The sequence below is a fragment of the Bombus vosnesenskii genome, unplaced genomic scaffold, assembly GCF_011952255.1.
Source record: "Bombus vosnesenskii isolate JDL3184/JDL3185 unplaced genomic scaffold, Bvos_JDL3184-5_v1.1 scf7180000014105, whole genome shotgun sequence".
In the NCBI taxonomy this organism is placed as follows: Eukaryota; Metazoa; Arthropoda; class Insecta; order Hymenoptera; family Apidae; genus Bombus; species Bombus vosnesenskii.
The window spans coordinates 1,958,713-1,975,003 of record NW_022883371.1 but is presented as its reverse complement, the minus strand read 5'-3'; the positions used below and the strand labels follow the sequence as shown (position 1 = coordinate 1,975,003).

General features: G+C 31.9%; 2 protein-coding genes and 2 long non-coding RNA genes across 4 annotated transcripts in view; all 4 read left to right on the top strand.

Annotated features, from left to right (window-relative positions):
* The first annotated feature begins 299 nt into the window (after positions 1-299).
* LOC117239742 (cytochrome c) lies at positions 300-2,785 on the top strand. The gene is made up of 4 exons (XM_033505567.1): positions 300-433; positions 1,632-1,681; positions 2,009-2,150; positions 2,229-2,785. Exons 2-4 carry the CDS (start codon positions 1,643-1,645, stop codon positions 2,372-2,374), a joined length of 327 nt encoding a protein of 108 aa, XP_033361458.1. The 5' UTR covers positions 300-433; positions 1,632-1,642; the 3' UTR covers positions 2,375-2,785.
* A 1,053-nt stretch (positions 2,786-3,838) lies between these two features.
* On the top strand, positions 3,839-8,612 carry LOC117239744. The gene is made up of 2 exons (XR_004494521.1): positions 3,839-4,484; positions 6,986-8,612. It is a non-coding gene; the product is annotated as an uncharacterized LOC117239744 (long non-coding RNA).
* Positions 4,491-6,370, top strand: LOC117239746. Its single transcript, XR_004494523.1, has 2 exons — positions 4,491-5,695; positions 5,983-6,370. It is a non-coding gene; the product is annotated as an uncharacterized LOC117239746 (long non-coding RNA).
* A 3,150-nt stretch (positions 8,613-11,762) lies between the features above and the next one.
* LOC117239736 (rap1 GTPase-activating protein 1) overlaps positions 11,763-16,291 on the top strand; it is a 250,913-nt gene continuing 246,384 nt past the window's right edge. The window contains exon 1 of the mRNA XM_033505549.1: positions 11,763-12,259. Coding sequence (XP_033361440.1) covers positions 12,033-12,259 — 227 coding nt within the window. The 5' untranslated portion in view covers positions 11,763-12,032. The remainder of the gene's footprint in view (positions 12,260-16,291) is intronic.

Genomic DNA, 16,291 nt, shown 5'->3' with positions numbered 1-16,291 from the left:
AAATGAAGAAAACAGGATTATAATAAATTCATAATAGTACTTTTTCTATATTATTCAGTAAAATTATAATATCATATAAAGCAATATATTTTATTTATATTCATTACCAAATACAGTAATATATTATTTATAAGTATTTAAAATTCAGTATTTATTTATGTTCATTCCAATAAGAAAAAGAATTTATGGAGCAAGTTTAAATGTTGCACAAAATGTTTTACCAATCATAGCAAGAATTTTAATAATATTTTACCTGAGCGCCCTCTGGTAGAACATTTCGAATGTCCATGAACTATTGCATCAGCCATTAAAATACCCCGAATTGAAGCCCAGAGGAAATCAGTAGTTATACATACATTGATCAAAGCGTGTATTCACGGTCAGACCTCAGACGCTTGTGAAATCTTGTTCGCGTGAGTGTTAGTCACTTAAAGTAAGTTCGATTCTCATTTTTTTTTAAGTGTTCAAAAGTATTATCGAATATAATTATTATTTTTATTAATATCTTTCATTGAAATTATTAAGAAATTGTATAAGTTGCTAAATAACTTAAACAACAATTTTATGTGCATGGCGTTTACAACACGTGTAATTGAATCCTTGAAATCCCATAGCTATCGAAATCGTGAAATTTTTGTTCTATTATAGCAATAATTTTCGGTTGTTTTAATCAAGTATAAAATTAATGTTACGTAACGCGGTTATTACCGAGCTGCTACTCTATTATTGCATTTCCATTAATAAAAAATTCTAAATCTTGTAATATAATTTAGTCTTCTTATCACAAATAACTAATGTTCGCAAGAATATAAAAGAATTAGGATTTATAAATTATATTATAAGCTATTGAGAAGTAAATGTGTACTTATATCATTCTCTTATAAAACTTCGTTTTATAAATTTCCGTGAGATTTAAGTTAAGTTAAAATTAGTGCTAATTTCGTCAGTATAAAAATGTACTTAGGCATTCAGTATCGCAAAACTAGAACGCGAAGTGCAATTTCATGAAGAATTTCATTAATCGTAAGAGGGTTAATTTATAAAATTCTTACTCCGATTAGATTAGATTGAATTCTGGGCGATGCTGCACCCAGGCATATACCCATATATAAATGTAACTTATTTGACCTTTAGACAAACTACTTACGTCAATGTCACAATGTCATTTTTTTTTAAATCAAATGTTCTTATAATCTATGTAAAATATTATATTTTATTGTTATCTTATGCATTTTAAAGTGAATTTTATTATCTATGTAACAATATTCAATTATCACGTTCTTTCTTATCATTTTGAGAATGACACGTGCTGAACAGAAAATGTAACGTAACGTTTTGACTCTTGACAGAAATGTCTTTTAATATCTTCTTTCAATGCAGCAGAAAAATGTTACGTCTTTCTATTTGATGATTAAATTTTTAATATGTAAATTATATACAAATTTCTCATGTAAGAATATTATGAAATCTAAGACTTGTTCACATGCTTCGTACTTACGTAACGAACAAGAAACGAATCGAAAGTCAAAGTTATTAAAAATTTACCTTCTATGCATAGTAGATTGACAAAAGTGTTGGTATGTGTATGTTATCGATATCTTAAAAAATTATATTTTAACAATTTTGCCCAGATTATAAAGCTATGGGTGTTCCTGCTGGTGATCCAGAGAAAGGCAAAAAGGTAAAAATTAAAAATATAAAATTTTAATGATTGTTTGATTTGTTATTCAATTTGAAACACGTTAAAAATTTTCGTTAGTTGAAATTTATGTCGAAAAATGCACACATAATTTAATCTCTTATGACGTATGGAAACGTTGATACGTATACACGTGACTACACGTCACGATAATTTTGACTTCATCGGTAATATGGATTTAACGTTTTAATACATTAAATAATTATGCAATTTTTGTTCACATCTAAAATAAAATTTTTATCAAATTGTTAATAGTTATTAAATATATATATATATATATATATCTGTAAAAGTAATCTTTTTTGTTAGCTTTTTGTACAAAAGTGTGCACAATGCCATACAATTGAAGCTGGTGGTAAACACAAAGTAGGACCTAATCTTCATGGAGTAATGGGTAGGAAAACTGGCCAAGCTCCTGGTTACAGTTACACGGATGCAAACAAATCTAAAGGTATACCTTTTATTAAAATGTTTTTAATACAATACTAAATGTTTGAAAAAAGCTCAAATTGTATACATACTATTGTAGGTATCACTTGGAATAAGGACACTTTATTCGAATATCTTGAGAATCCAAAGAAGTACATTCCTGGTACAAAAATGGTGTTCGCTGGTTTGAAAAAACCACAAGAACGTGCTGATCTAATTGCATATATTGAACAAGCATCTAAGTAAGCTTGATACCTAGGAAAAAAGTGATAAAGCACGCTAGACGTGTTTGGCGGGTTTAGAGGAATTTAGTACTAATATCATCTCAAACCTCATAAACATCCCGCTACATCTCACTCAACTCATTCATTTATTTTCTCCATCTGGTACTCGAACGTTTACAAAGTCTGAATAGTGACAAATTATTATTGTTAATTATAAGTAGGTGTATCATGCATGTAACTTATGTACATTGACAGGAGTTGGATTAGATCTGACTCTGCTTCATCGCTAAAGATATTTTGGTGCTCTCTCACGGTGGTTGAGCCATCTGTAGATTGTGCACTATTATTTATTTGTGATTGTACACTGTTGAAATCGTTCTATGAACTATTGAACTGTAATGCAAGAATATGAAAATACAGATTCAACAATGAATTTGTAATGTTCATTTTTGCTATATTAACAAACAATAAGTATATCAATGTCAAAAATATGGTAAAGTACAAAATAGCACTGAAATGATACGCCCTGCCAATAATTTGAATCTAAATTTATTTGATATTAAAAGAATTGTATTAATTACACGAAGGAGGAGCAAATAGTATCTATAGTAAAATATTAAGAACCCTATTCAAAACAAATGAATGGAAGTAAAATAAATTAAATAATTACAAACATTTAATTGTAATATTTTAAACACTAAAATCCACTCTAAAAGTATTAATCTAGATTAGTCTATGTATTTGATAAGAACGAGGAAGGATGCGGTTAAAAACGCCAGGAAATACCTTATTCGAGACTTTGTGCAGTCTTCCAGTAAGAACAACTGCATTTCAATTCGACAAGTCGTGAAATTACGTTCCTTCCACTAATTTTGAAGTTATAATGGAAAATAATTCCGATTGTTGCAAAGAACAAAAGGTATTGAGTGATACTAATCATCGTATAGTGAAAAACAAAGAAAATTCATTAAGGCTTAAATTAGTTCGTGTATTTAGTTCTGGAACTTTAAAGAGTCCAAAAAGTCCATTAAGTATTTCGAGCTCTCAATGTTCGAGTCCTAGTTACGATAGTCCGCGTATGAAAGCGAGATATTCGTGGAATTTATCCTCACTTAGTAAAGAGTATTCTACGTTACGTGCATTCGAAAATGATACATCTTCAAGATCAGCTATAAATACTAGTCCTACAAATTCGCCAACTAGTTCATCCTCGCCGCATTCTCCTTATTCAACGTGGTATATCAACGAAAGGTAAGTTCCTTATAAATTGATGAGTATAAATAAAGTTAAAGACAATCGAACTGATTTAAACGTTAATTCAAATATAAATAAGCAAAAATATTATTTATTTAAAAATTGCTTTTATTAAAAGCTTTCTATTCTCAGCATGAATATTTATAAGTAAGGACACATGTATATAGTTTTGACAGATATATATATATATATTTTATATATCATGATATAGATGATGTTTTAGTAACATTCAATGTTAGTTTTTTTATCTCAATAAAAGAACACATTGCTATGATCGCAATAGTGTTTTCAAATATTATTTAGAGAAGAGTCGTGTGTCAGCAATGTCTTATCAAATCAAGAAACTAACGTACGTAAATGCAAATGTTTACACAATCTTAATTTTAGTATCAGATAAGTGAATGAAAATTAAATAGCCTTCGATGAATTATTAGAAAAAGAAATCTATGTGAACATGAAGCGTAAAAATGGGAAAAAGTAAATAGGTGCTTTGAAGGTACGTTGAAAGTTGAAACGAACAGACATCGGTAGCAAAATGCGAATGGGTCGATGCAGCGCCGGCGCTGCAGAAGATAACCAAGAAGACGAATATCCCCACCAATCCTCTTCATCGTCAAAACGATCGCGTCGACGTGTACCCTCTTTTCCATCCAGTGTGCAAGATAGAGTGAGAGGAAAAGAGTCTCTCTACTTCTCTATCTCTTGTTCTCTTTCCTCCTCGCTCCTCGTCTCTGTTTCTTGTCGTACGAATGCACCTCGTTGTGCTCCGCAGAACACTACACGAAGCGCCTCGAACCAGTGTAGAACGGTTTGCAGTAAAGTAGGGCCGTTGTCGCGTTTACCTCCTCGCGGGGAATTAGGAATTGAATAAAATACAGGTATGTATTAAACTCATACTGATTGCGCCTTCAATCGTAGCCTGTTTATGCAGTCGATTATTTTTTTCGAATATGATACTTCACAATTGCAATTCTTTGTATATGTTGTATTTTATAATGTTAAAATATATAATGATAATAGTGACAATTAAATTGCCGCGCTTTTGCATAGCATAGAATATACAAAGTCATTTCCTAAAAATTATCATGCAAAGTGATCGCGCGCGCGTATCGCAAAGCACATACAAACATGGATCATTGAAAACCTTGCTTGGACTCTTCCAAATATGCAAGCACTGTAGAAAAATCGCGAAACGTATTTTTTCATGGCTTTAAAAATCCGTAGTTTCATTTTCAGGTTTTACCTATTTATTCATGCATTATCAAAACACTAGTGCCGTAACTATTGTGTGAGTTATTCTTAGAGTTATTCATGAACGATTTATTCATTAACGATTTATTCATCCATGTAACGGTTTCTTTCAAGTGCCGCGATGGAAACCTATTGTAATTTGTAATTTATCCGTTTCATAAATACAAACCATCTATTTATGGTCAAAGCTATATTTTCCACATACTACTGTTAACAGAAATTCCAATGTACGTACGTGCACGAATGTTATTATTCAGAATAATGCTATATATTACACGTATCTTGATTCAAAATTATTTTATTATTTGAAGCTAAATATATTTTATTTTTTCATATAGTATTTGTTTGTTTATCTAAGAAATTATTTTCAATCACTTTGCAAGCAATTTTGATTTGAAATAAATTTTAATATAACGTTTGCGAGAACTCTATGTGATGTTCGGAAAACTGCGATCACAGAGCAAAACGCATTTTATACTTTCAGTCTTTCGAGTGTCTGAGAATGGCCTCGAGCAAAGAGTATGATTTAGGACGTAGTGTTTCCTAAAGTATGTAGGTACACATACGTACACAGTAGAACAAGAAGTACATACACGTTCATTTACACACACGAGTGTTCGTAACCATACCTATTTGTAGCCTGCATCATCGGACAAAAAGTAGGTCTAGGGAATCAGCTGACCGAAAGAGGCGCGTGCGCTTCACTAAAAGCAGAACACATTTGAAACGCCCACTATACACCTACTCCTGGAATCCCAGAAAAAAAGAGTTCTCGAAACGCGGATACTGATAAACCTACAAAAACTTTCGTTTAATCAATCTCTGACTACATGTACATGTACGTCCACATAAGACATAAGTGATATTTTATATTTAGAAATATAGGGCATGCATATTTGATTCACATAGTAGTTCATATATATGTATATCACACTAACAACACGAATCAACTATAAAAGTATTATATGTACTCCCTCTCTCAACATAAAAAGGTGTAATAAAACAGAATAATTTATCATATAATAGATAAAAGTTTGAGTTCAAAAATAGAATTTTATTATACTCAAAGCAATTGTATCTTCATACTTTGTTCTCTAATTCTATTTTCTGTTTCTTCATTTATAGAAAAGAAATTTTTAATTTCAACGTAATCCACGTATTCTTTAGCTGTCATATCAGCGCACATTGCAATGACACGTAACGGATCTTTGGCCATGGCCGAGTGAGAGTTTAGCGCAAATAAACATAGTCAAGGCTGACATTTGCGTAAAAAGCCGTGAAATTTTGAAACTGTATTTCATCCATCCCGCATCCACTTTATGATGTAAAATAAATACATCTAATAATGAGAAGAATGGTTTCGTTTTCATATATGCAGCTCATTCGTACCACCGCCACGCTCTCTCTGTTGCATAAAACGACTTTCTTAAACAAAAGAAGATTTGCTAGTGAAAGGAATTTCATTATTAGTCGTGAGAAAAAAAGTAGTGCAGTGACATACGGGAAAATCTCATTACTTAACCATCTACTACAGTTAACTTATATTCTGCGATCATAAAATCGTTAGTCTATTTTCAAGCTCGGTGCCTTCTATTTTATTATACTGTATACGAATCAGCTTAAAAAATAAACTAATTTATAGACATTCTTTTCATTTGACATACCAAATTTTTCTTTTTTTATAGCGTCATTAAGAAATAATGGTATATAATTTTAATAAATAACTATTTATTTAAATTTATTTTATCAAATTATGTCAAAATTGGAGGTGGTACATGCTTGGATTGTTTTTAAACAATGTAACAAATCTTATAAAATATAACTGAATGTTATATTATCAAACAAACTGCGAACATCATAGACGCACGCGAGGTCTGATCAATTAACTCTCAAAGATAATAAACACGCAATGAAAGCAAGTCGCGGATAAATTACAATAATTAGCACACGTAGCGTAGCTCTTTGAAACTGTGACGGGTGAAACGCTTCCTTCCTTCAATGCTTCCGCGTATATAGAATTTTTGCATGAAACGCGCGCGTGATTCCCATAGTTACATCATTATGGTCGAATTAGGTGGGAAACCTTGAGAAAATACAATGCTGATTAATTGTTCCAATGATGATACAGTGATGAAGTACTCGCCGCAACAGCAGCAGCAAAAGGAAAGGAAGTCGGAGAGCGACATTTGCTCGATCGACGCGGCGACACCGAATCGAGGAGCGCGGTGTCACTCGACATCGACGGAGTGCAAAAATTTGTCAAGCTCGTCGACGAGGAGCGCGATCTGTCGTTCGCCGTCGACGGGGATGTTCGCCTGGATGCGTGTATTCCGCCTCGCCTCGATGCTTCACCAGATCGGCTGCTAGAGCCGAGTATATGGAAAGCGAGCACCTCTTGCCGCAACTCATAGATGTATTTAACGAATTAAAAATTTTAAAAGACCGTGTACACGTGTGTATGTATGTGTGTGAGCGCGTGCGTGTCAAGTGTCCATAAGAGCGCATAGCCTGCGCCTACACTTATGCAACCAGGCTCGTTTGCGTATCTGCACGCATGGTCACACGTGTACAGGTGCATTCGGCGACCCTTTCCTCTTGGTCGTGAATTACCTATCCATAGGGTGATCGGTTCGTAACGTAGGGACGGCCGACGTTAGCTCAACTATAGTGCGTTACGCAATAACAGCCACGTTAACAGCCACGGGCGTCGTACTGGTTACGTTACGCCTACTTATGTAGAGACGAAATTACATATACGCGCGTTCTCACGTATACGCGCATAGCGGTAAACGTTTTTGTAAGTGCGTATACACGCGTGTGCATCGTTGCACATAGAGCGCAGTCCCGGGTTCCAGTTAATCAATTGGTCATTTGCGAACCATCAATTAGCGCGTAAGCTTCAAAATCGGAGGTAATTTGTCGCAACACGTCGCTGGTGATCCATTCCAGATATATCCTCTCAACGTTCTCTTCTCCCCCTTCTTCAGTTCACTTACCTTTGGAGTTACGGGTTACATGTGCACGCGTGTACGAATACCTGCCATAGTAAATACGGTTTTTTAGCTTGTACGTGAATAGTGATAAGGATATAACGTGGTGCTATGTTCAAAACATTCCTTCATTGTCAAACTGTCTTTTGTTACTTTATTTTAACTTGTCTGTTTCTTCCTCTGTTTTTACCCCTTTCTCTCTCCATTTCCCTGTCTATATCTCTATTCTTACAGTATCGATTTTTTTGCGGATAAGGACAATCTAACACCGGTGAATATTAACTATTTTTGTACGAACATAAATAATCGTACTGCCTCCTATGTTTTCGTTATGGATTAGTTCGATCTGAAATTTATTAAATTTCATTCTATCTGAAGAACTGAAAAGCATATTGAAATTGGTATAACATTATATTTTACATTTATTTCTTAAAAATTACTCCTATTGAAGCATATAATATCGCGCGCGCTTCAGGTATCTACGATCACTAATTTACATCCGATTTCATCCCCTCCTCGATTTATTCTTATGCAATTGTTAAGAAAATCTGTCAATGTTGTTAATATCGATCGATATATTTTATGACTACGCAAATCGACAAATAAATTCAATATTTGCTTTAACGCGCGATTCACTATTTTATGCGCCAATCCTACAGACATCCCAGGAAAAAATCTCCGTTACTGCGACACTGTGGTGGAACTGCGACCAGAACTTTTAGAAGTACGTTTATCTTTGAATAATAAAACGTTGTTCTGTCAAAAGATAGTGTTTATTGATTTATATCCAGCCAATAAACCACAGAACTCGTTTGCACTATGCAACTAGTATAGAATACTAGTTTTTATAGCGAACTTTCGTTTCTATCCTTGGAAAACTCTGTAGTTGCTTTTCAAGTTTGACGAAATGGAATCTTTTTTTTTTAACCACCTACGCAATACTATGCGTAGTTCAAGTTAAGTCACTGAAAGAAGTGTAATTGATTAACAACTACGAACCATTTGTGGAGCATACGGAGGCAGAGAAATAATAAACGAAAGTGAGTCACACTTATAGGTTAAGAATAGATATGATTCTTTACAAGGTGTGTGATATATCAAGTACAAAACAATAGACTGCTAAGTATTTATTAATTTTTAATGAAACCCATTAGAGAGCTATTAAGGACCTCAATTAAAAATTATAATTTAACATATGTACATATATATATAACTTCCACGCGATTATGAGCCACTGAGGTCATCAATTCGTGCATGACAATGATTGAAGTTTGTAAGTCTATATGTATACGTACGTCAATGATCTCATATTGTTAACTCTCTGTTCTCAAGGACCATTTTCTTTATGTAACACATTTTAAATGAAGGTCTCTTCTTTCTTCCTAATATATAAGTTATTACACAACCAGTGATTATTAAATATAGTTTATTCTAAACTTCTTATACGTAATTAATTTGATAATTAAAATGGTTTAATTCTATTACAGAAAAACATATTATAGTTGCTCATGTTATACTATGAATGACATTTAAGTTTATGAATATTTACCTTAAAAATAACATTGATTACGAAAGTTTGGAAGGTTTCAAGTTTCAACTTGAAGCGGATTAAGAAAAATAACATACTTCTCTTGATCAATTTATATAGATGTAACAGATAGCATAGACATTGATTTTATTTTTATTTTCAAAGATAACTAACACAAAATAATGAGTTATTTTTTAAATTAAACTCAAGTAAAATCCAACATGATTGATGTATCGTGGTATATTTTTACGAATGATAATAAAAAGTATACGTTTGAAAAAAAAAAAGAAATATACCAGTGAGTACTTAAATTGAACTCAAAAGTGAATACTAAAATTAAATTTACACCTACTATAAGTATTAATTATTTAATATAGACGAAGGTAAGAGTGTCATAACATTTCCGTGATGGTTATATATATTTTTTAAATTATATATTTTGTATAAAAACCTTGAAATATTGGAACTTTGTGGAAATAAAAGCAATTAGTATAAATATTTTTTAGTATCTCATCTTAAAACAATTTTTACAACAAGAAGGGGAAATTCAAATTACTATCTTAATGTGGATCAATACTATTATTTTTGACATTTTATTCTTTATTTTAAAATTAATTCCTTTCGCTTTTGAAATATGTTTCTTGCTTCTTCCTCTCAATAAAAAGATTATGGTAGCAATAATATATTTATTGTATTTTACAATTTTACCATATATAATTGCTCTAATTTTTAAGAATGTTATCATCTAATGATAATGAAGCTTTAATAATAGACTACGCAATTGATCTTTATATTGCACTTATATGCATTGTAATTAAAAATCGATTACGTGCGTAATATACATATGTATATGCATATTTCATAATACATGTGTTCGTTGAAGATATTTTTGCAATTGACTTTGTAATGATCTATGCCTTAGTTGTCCTTGAAATCTTTAAATCGCGTTCGCAGATAGATATGTTTTGAAGGAAGAACTTGTTTGCAATTTCCTTACAGGAATGGGTATGAAATTTATTCTTAATTTTGTTTTTCATCGCTAAGAATATGTGACTGATTATGCCAATTATTGTTGGAACACACCAGACAGTGATTCTTTGATTTAGTCTATTTATTCCGCTATCAAATTTTTAATTCGGTTTAAAAACTTTTAACTTTCAACGCAGCTTCCATAATGTTAAAAGTTTTCCTGTTATTTAAATTATTGACCAGCGTAGCAATAAATGTATACTCGTAAAAGTGAATGTGGTATCAAACAAAATCATAAGATGTTTCTTCTATTGCATTCTACCTACCAAGTAATGTCACAAGAGTGTCATTGTGTAATATCATCTGCAGTACATACTTATTTTAAACCTATGACGTAAATGTCATAGGTGCATAACCATTATCAAAGTGTATTTAGAACAATGGAATGTTGATACTTCTAATAACGTTAGTAATATATCTTTTGTTTCAATGTAAAATTATTTACATGGATACTTTGTTAGCATAATGCAAATCTTATCTCGTTATCTACTGCTTGTAAAGCAGTTTGTGAATTCTAGTATACCGGATGTGGGTTTTCTTATCAGAGTTGGTTATTTTGTATGGATATACTTTCATTAGAAACATTTGCTGAACAGAAGAATTTAGGGAATATACAAGTATTAAACAGATATATAAATTGTTACTTTTATGGCTAAATATTTTACATGAAAATGTTAAATGTTAAATAAATATCAAGGAAATAAAGATAGAGTAATTTTCATCTAATATGTATATTTTTCAATAGTTATTTATGCAAATTTTTTTTAGGTTAATGGCTGAGCGTTTGCTTTCAATTTCCTATTGCTTCAATTGTGATAAACATAATGTTTGCATTTAAGGTACTGTATTTGAAAACCTTAATCAATACTGCATGGTTCACGTAACCTATAATATATAAAGTAAAATATAAAATAAAGAAGTACACGATTGAAATATAAAATACCATATTTTCTTTTCTAACTTCATAAATTAATATAAAATCACTCCAAAATATAGAAGTTGCATTTATGTGTATAGTTCATTAAATAATTACAAGATAATGGATACTTATTATTATATCATTATACAACTTCTTTTCTACACCTATGACACAATTAATTTAATAATAACGCAATAGGTATATTGCACTTAGCTATACTATTAGAAACATTAAAACAAAGACTAGTAATGACATCTACAAAAGCAGTCGATAATACAGAATACGACTATCAACCCCTTAAAGCTATCCACCTTACCGGCTAACGTTTGATGCTCGGTACGGTTCAGGACTGTGGGTGGCAGGTAAGACAAATAGTGGTAGGGCAGGAGGGTGGGGGGTGTATGGTCGTAAACACTCGCGCAAGAAGTACGTACATAGTCTCGCGAGGACTCGTGCCGCGATTACGTCGTTCCGGAATATGAACGTGATCGACGTGTAGTGTTCAAGCGAAACGGCCGTGTAAATCAGAAACACTTGACAGAAATTGCTACGGATTTTTCCTGTTGAACGATCTGTTGGACAAACTACTTCAGGTTATTGTCATAGTCACGTGATATCTGTTGATTCATTCGAATACGAAGAGATCGAGGCATTTGTTATTTCGCGCGGCGGTATTTCGAATGTGCCGGTGAAATAGAATCCTCATGCGATGCGTCGTCCCCTAATTCGCTATCTCTCAGAGGGTGGTGGCGGTACAGGTGACAATGCCGGTCCCAGGAGGCAGCAATCCGTAAAGGAAGACGATCGTGGCAGTTACACCTGGAATTGTCGTGAATATGGGCATCATCTGTCTTCCTGCGACCTTCTCAAGGTTCCGACAGCCCTCGGATGTCGCGGGCATACCACGTCACCGGAACCACGAATGGCGATCCACAGGTAGGCCGATTTCGATCAGCAGTAGTCGCGTTTTATGTTGGTAGGGGAGGTTAGCTCCGGAATTGTCCGGGTCAGTGCATCCTTCGGGGGCTCATTCTGGGTAACCGCGCTCGCGCACTGACTTATCTGTGGTTGAGAAAAGAATCGTTCAGGGAACCTTTTGTTTCTTCAAAGTTTAAAAAAAGGTTAATTTTGGAAAAAATTATGATATGTGTGATTTGTTAAAATGATAAGAGTGAAATTCATAGGTCTTATATATTGGGCTGTTTTTAAATGAGCTAAATGTTGAAACTTTATGGTAGTCATCGTTTTGTATAATTGGTATTATGTCTTACGCAATATGTATTAACTTTAGTTATGATATATATCAATTTTGAAATGTTGATACTTAAATATTTGACTTCGTATTAGGGTTTTATTTACTTATTTATTTTGTTTTATTTATTTGAGCAAAAAATACTAAGAAATATTTATTATAGATTAGGTTTATACATAATGGGTAATAAAACATATCGCTTTTAGATGCTTCTGTTTTGTTTGAGTTTATGTTACAAAGTATAATTTCAGAGTAATTTTAGATCTTAATTCATAATATGATTAGATTCTAATTCATAACAATGTTCTTTATCTTTAATGAATGTAATAAACATTATAATTTATACAATAGGATACTTAATAAGTGATGATTTTTTTTAAATGTATGCATATATATGTTGCAGAACTGGCAAAAATTATATTTATTTATCAGATTACAGTAATTATTAATATACTGTAAAATATCTGCTTCTTTCCATATTCGTTGCAAGATTCGTTACAAAATGAATGTCTGTAAAAATTGAATCAATCATAATGAAGTAGTTGTATATTATATCTGAATTTACTGCAAAGCTGCTATTCTTAAAAATGTATATAATTCTGTATGGAACAATCGATGAGTTTGTTCTTCTTTTCAAGAATTACTTTCAAACATTTGCATCTTACATCTTACCTTGTATTTCATGATATTGTTAAAATATTTTGACAAAAATTTCACAAACCCGATAATTCTTTCTTAATTTATTTAAGGATTAGCAGATAGAGCCGGATAAATTTATATCCTAAAATACATGTGATAATCTCAATTTTTCATCTAAAAACGGAAAATCGGTGCAGTGAATAAGGGAAAGAGAGAAATGAGGGTTATATTATTTTGAATTTAATTCTCTCATAAATTATTGAATTGTCAATGTAGTTATCTTCACTGATTTTCTATCTGAATATAATCTATATATAACAGCAACCTACAAATATTAGAACGATTTAGTTTTTCCAAATCAGTGTCCCATATCGACTGTTCACATATTTCTGCATATCTTCTAATCCTGTAGGCAAACCGACCTTTCAAGTACCTTGAACATTTCCACAGACTGTATACCGCATACATACAGTCGGACACAAAAAAATTCGGACACTGCACAATTTTAATTTCTAAGCTCCATATTTTCAGTAAATGTGCGAGGATCAACAAAATTGTATTGCATTAATCTAAACATTAATCGAAATACTGATAAAGAGCGAATATTTATTATTTATTTTTTTACAAAAAATTGCGGACGCAAGATAAATATTCAGAAATTTCTTAGTTTAATTCGCCATTAAGTAGTGCCAGTGTTTGTATACAATGTTTGTAAAGAATGCTTCACAATGAACCAAAAGTCGCAAAAGTCGAGATACGAGTTTTGAATACATATATATACAGAGTGGTTGGTAACTGGTGGTACAAGCGGAAAGGGGGTGATTCTATGCGAAAAAAGAAGTCGAAAATATAGAATAAAAATTTTTTGTCTGAGGCTTTGTTTTCGAGAAAATCGACTTTGAATTTTCGCCCGGTACGCGTGCACTTTATCACGTCTCGTTATAACGGATCTCACTGTAGATCGTTGTCTCGATGGAAAAATTAAAAAAAAAATTACAAAAAAATTTTCTGTACCCTGTAAATTTTCAACCACCCTGTATATTTGTATTGTATAATATGGATTTTCGGGAACACATTGCATATCCCGTATGTCCCGAACAAATTGTATAATATGTATTTCACTAAGAAAAGGAAAAGTCAATTCATGATACCTAGTGTATGATAAGAAACAATTAAGAAAACATTTGGAAGTAGAATGGAAATAAATCAACGTTGATTATTTAAAAGAATTTATTTTCACTGTACCAAAACCTACGTTTAGGTACACCATGCGATCGAACATATGGGATAACCGACTAGATATTAAATATTTGTGACTAATCATTATCAGTTTTAATTGTTAGCGTGCTATAATTTAATTATTTAGTTTTATGTGTATAATTAGTATTAGTCTCCGAAATTTTTTGTGACATAAAAAGTCACACCTTTTCAGTGTTTCGTTTAATATTTAGACAACTATAAATAATAAATCAAAAATTCTTTTTTTACTGTTATTTATATAGAGTAAATAATACAATGTAATACATTTTTGTTATCCTTGCACATTTACTGAAAATATAGAACTTAGAGATTAAGATTGCACGACGTCCGAATCTTTTTGTGACCGACTGTACATGTAAACGTACACATACAAAACAAATAAACGTGCCCTACAATCTACAAATAAAGACGAATCAAATGTATGGAAACAAACGTCGAGTTTAAAACTGGCTCTATAAATTTCAACTTTAGCCCATTTCAACACTCTTTACTAAACAACATATTACTACACTCTTCTGTCACAGGAATAATTTCATATTTAGGAGAATTACGTTATTCACGACACGTACGAGGTATATATATTCTTGGGTTCTCTTGTACAATAGTTTATTAACTAATAATATTGGTGAATTAACAGGTTTCAAATTATAGATTATAGACTGTTTTTGTGATTTTATAATTTTTCATTAAATAGGATAATCGGATAATTTACCTATAATTTGTAAAATTTACTTGTAAAATTTCATTTGTTCTATTACAAAATCCATTATTTTATGTAAGTGTATTTATTAATACTGATGATTTGTAACTTATAACTTGGGATATTTCGCTAATGATGTTAATTCAGTTGTGAAAGAGGGCCTTGGACTTATTTCTTGTATCATTCTTACATTTGTAAGATTCATTAGATAATTTAAATTTAGTTAGGTGCAATTAGTACATAGTAATATTTATTTTAGCCAAGATAATAAGCTATATATTTTTTATAACTGTTTCTTCAATTAATTTTGAATAGGCGCAAAACTATGTTTTTATAGATAAGAATAGCAAATTTATCAAATTACTCGAAATAGCATTGTGTCATGTCATGAGTATTTGTTTACGAACAAAAAATATGCGATAAAATATGAACGGAATCGATAAACAATAATATTAATATGTTATACTTTTCCATTTTATTTAAATACTTTGGCTTCGGCCACGAACTTACACGAGTTTTAAGGAAGAAAACTATTATAAAACAATTTCTGAGTTAAATCTGTAGAAATTTCCTCAAATCACACTTTATAGATAGTTCGTTGCAATTCTGTTGTATTGCTCAGTTATTTAATGTTTCCTAATACTAATAGTAAGAAACGCATACTATCGTGTCTAATATTTATGTAATGTAATAAAATGTCTTAAATAACGTGTATAAAGTCCATGTAATTACATTTCTTTTTCATAAATTCATCTGGTGCTCAAGTACGAATTAAATTACCCTAGGGAACGAGTGGCTTCTCGAGCCATATCGAGGCGAAAATGTAAATATAAAAAAGCTGAATATTTTCTTGGGCACATATTTTTATGCATGAATTAAGGCTGCGTTCTATATTTCGTGACCCAAATCCTCTTGGGTCATATCCGAGGAAGGTGCATTTTCTAAATGACGCAGGGTGCTCGAGTTGGTACCATTTGTCGACAGAACGAACGTCTCGTGGAAATGTTTATTGCGTCGTCAAGTTGTCACAATAACGATTGGAATTATTTGAGGAAAATAACGTGTCTCCGGTTCGGCTAGTCTCTACGACTACAGGCGAAGTCGTAGAAGTTTGTTG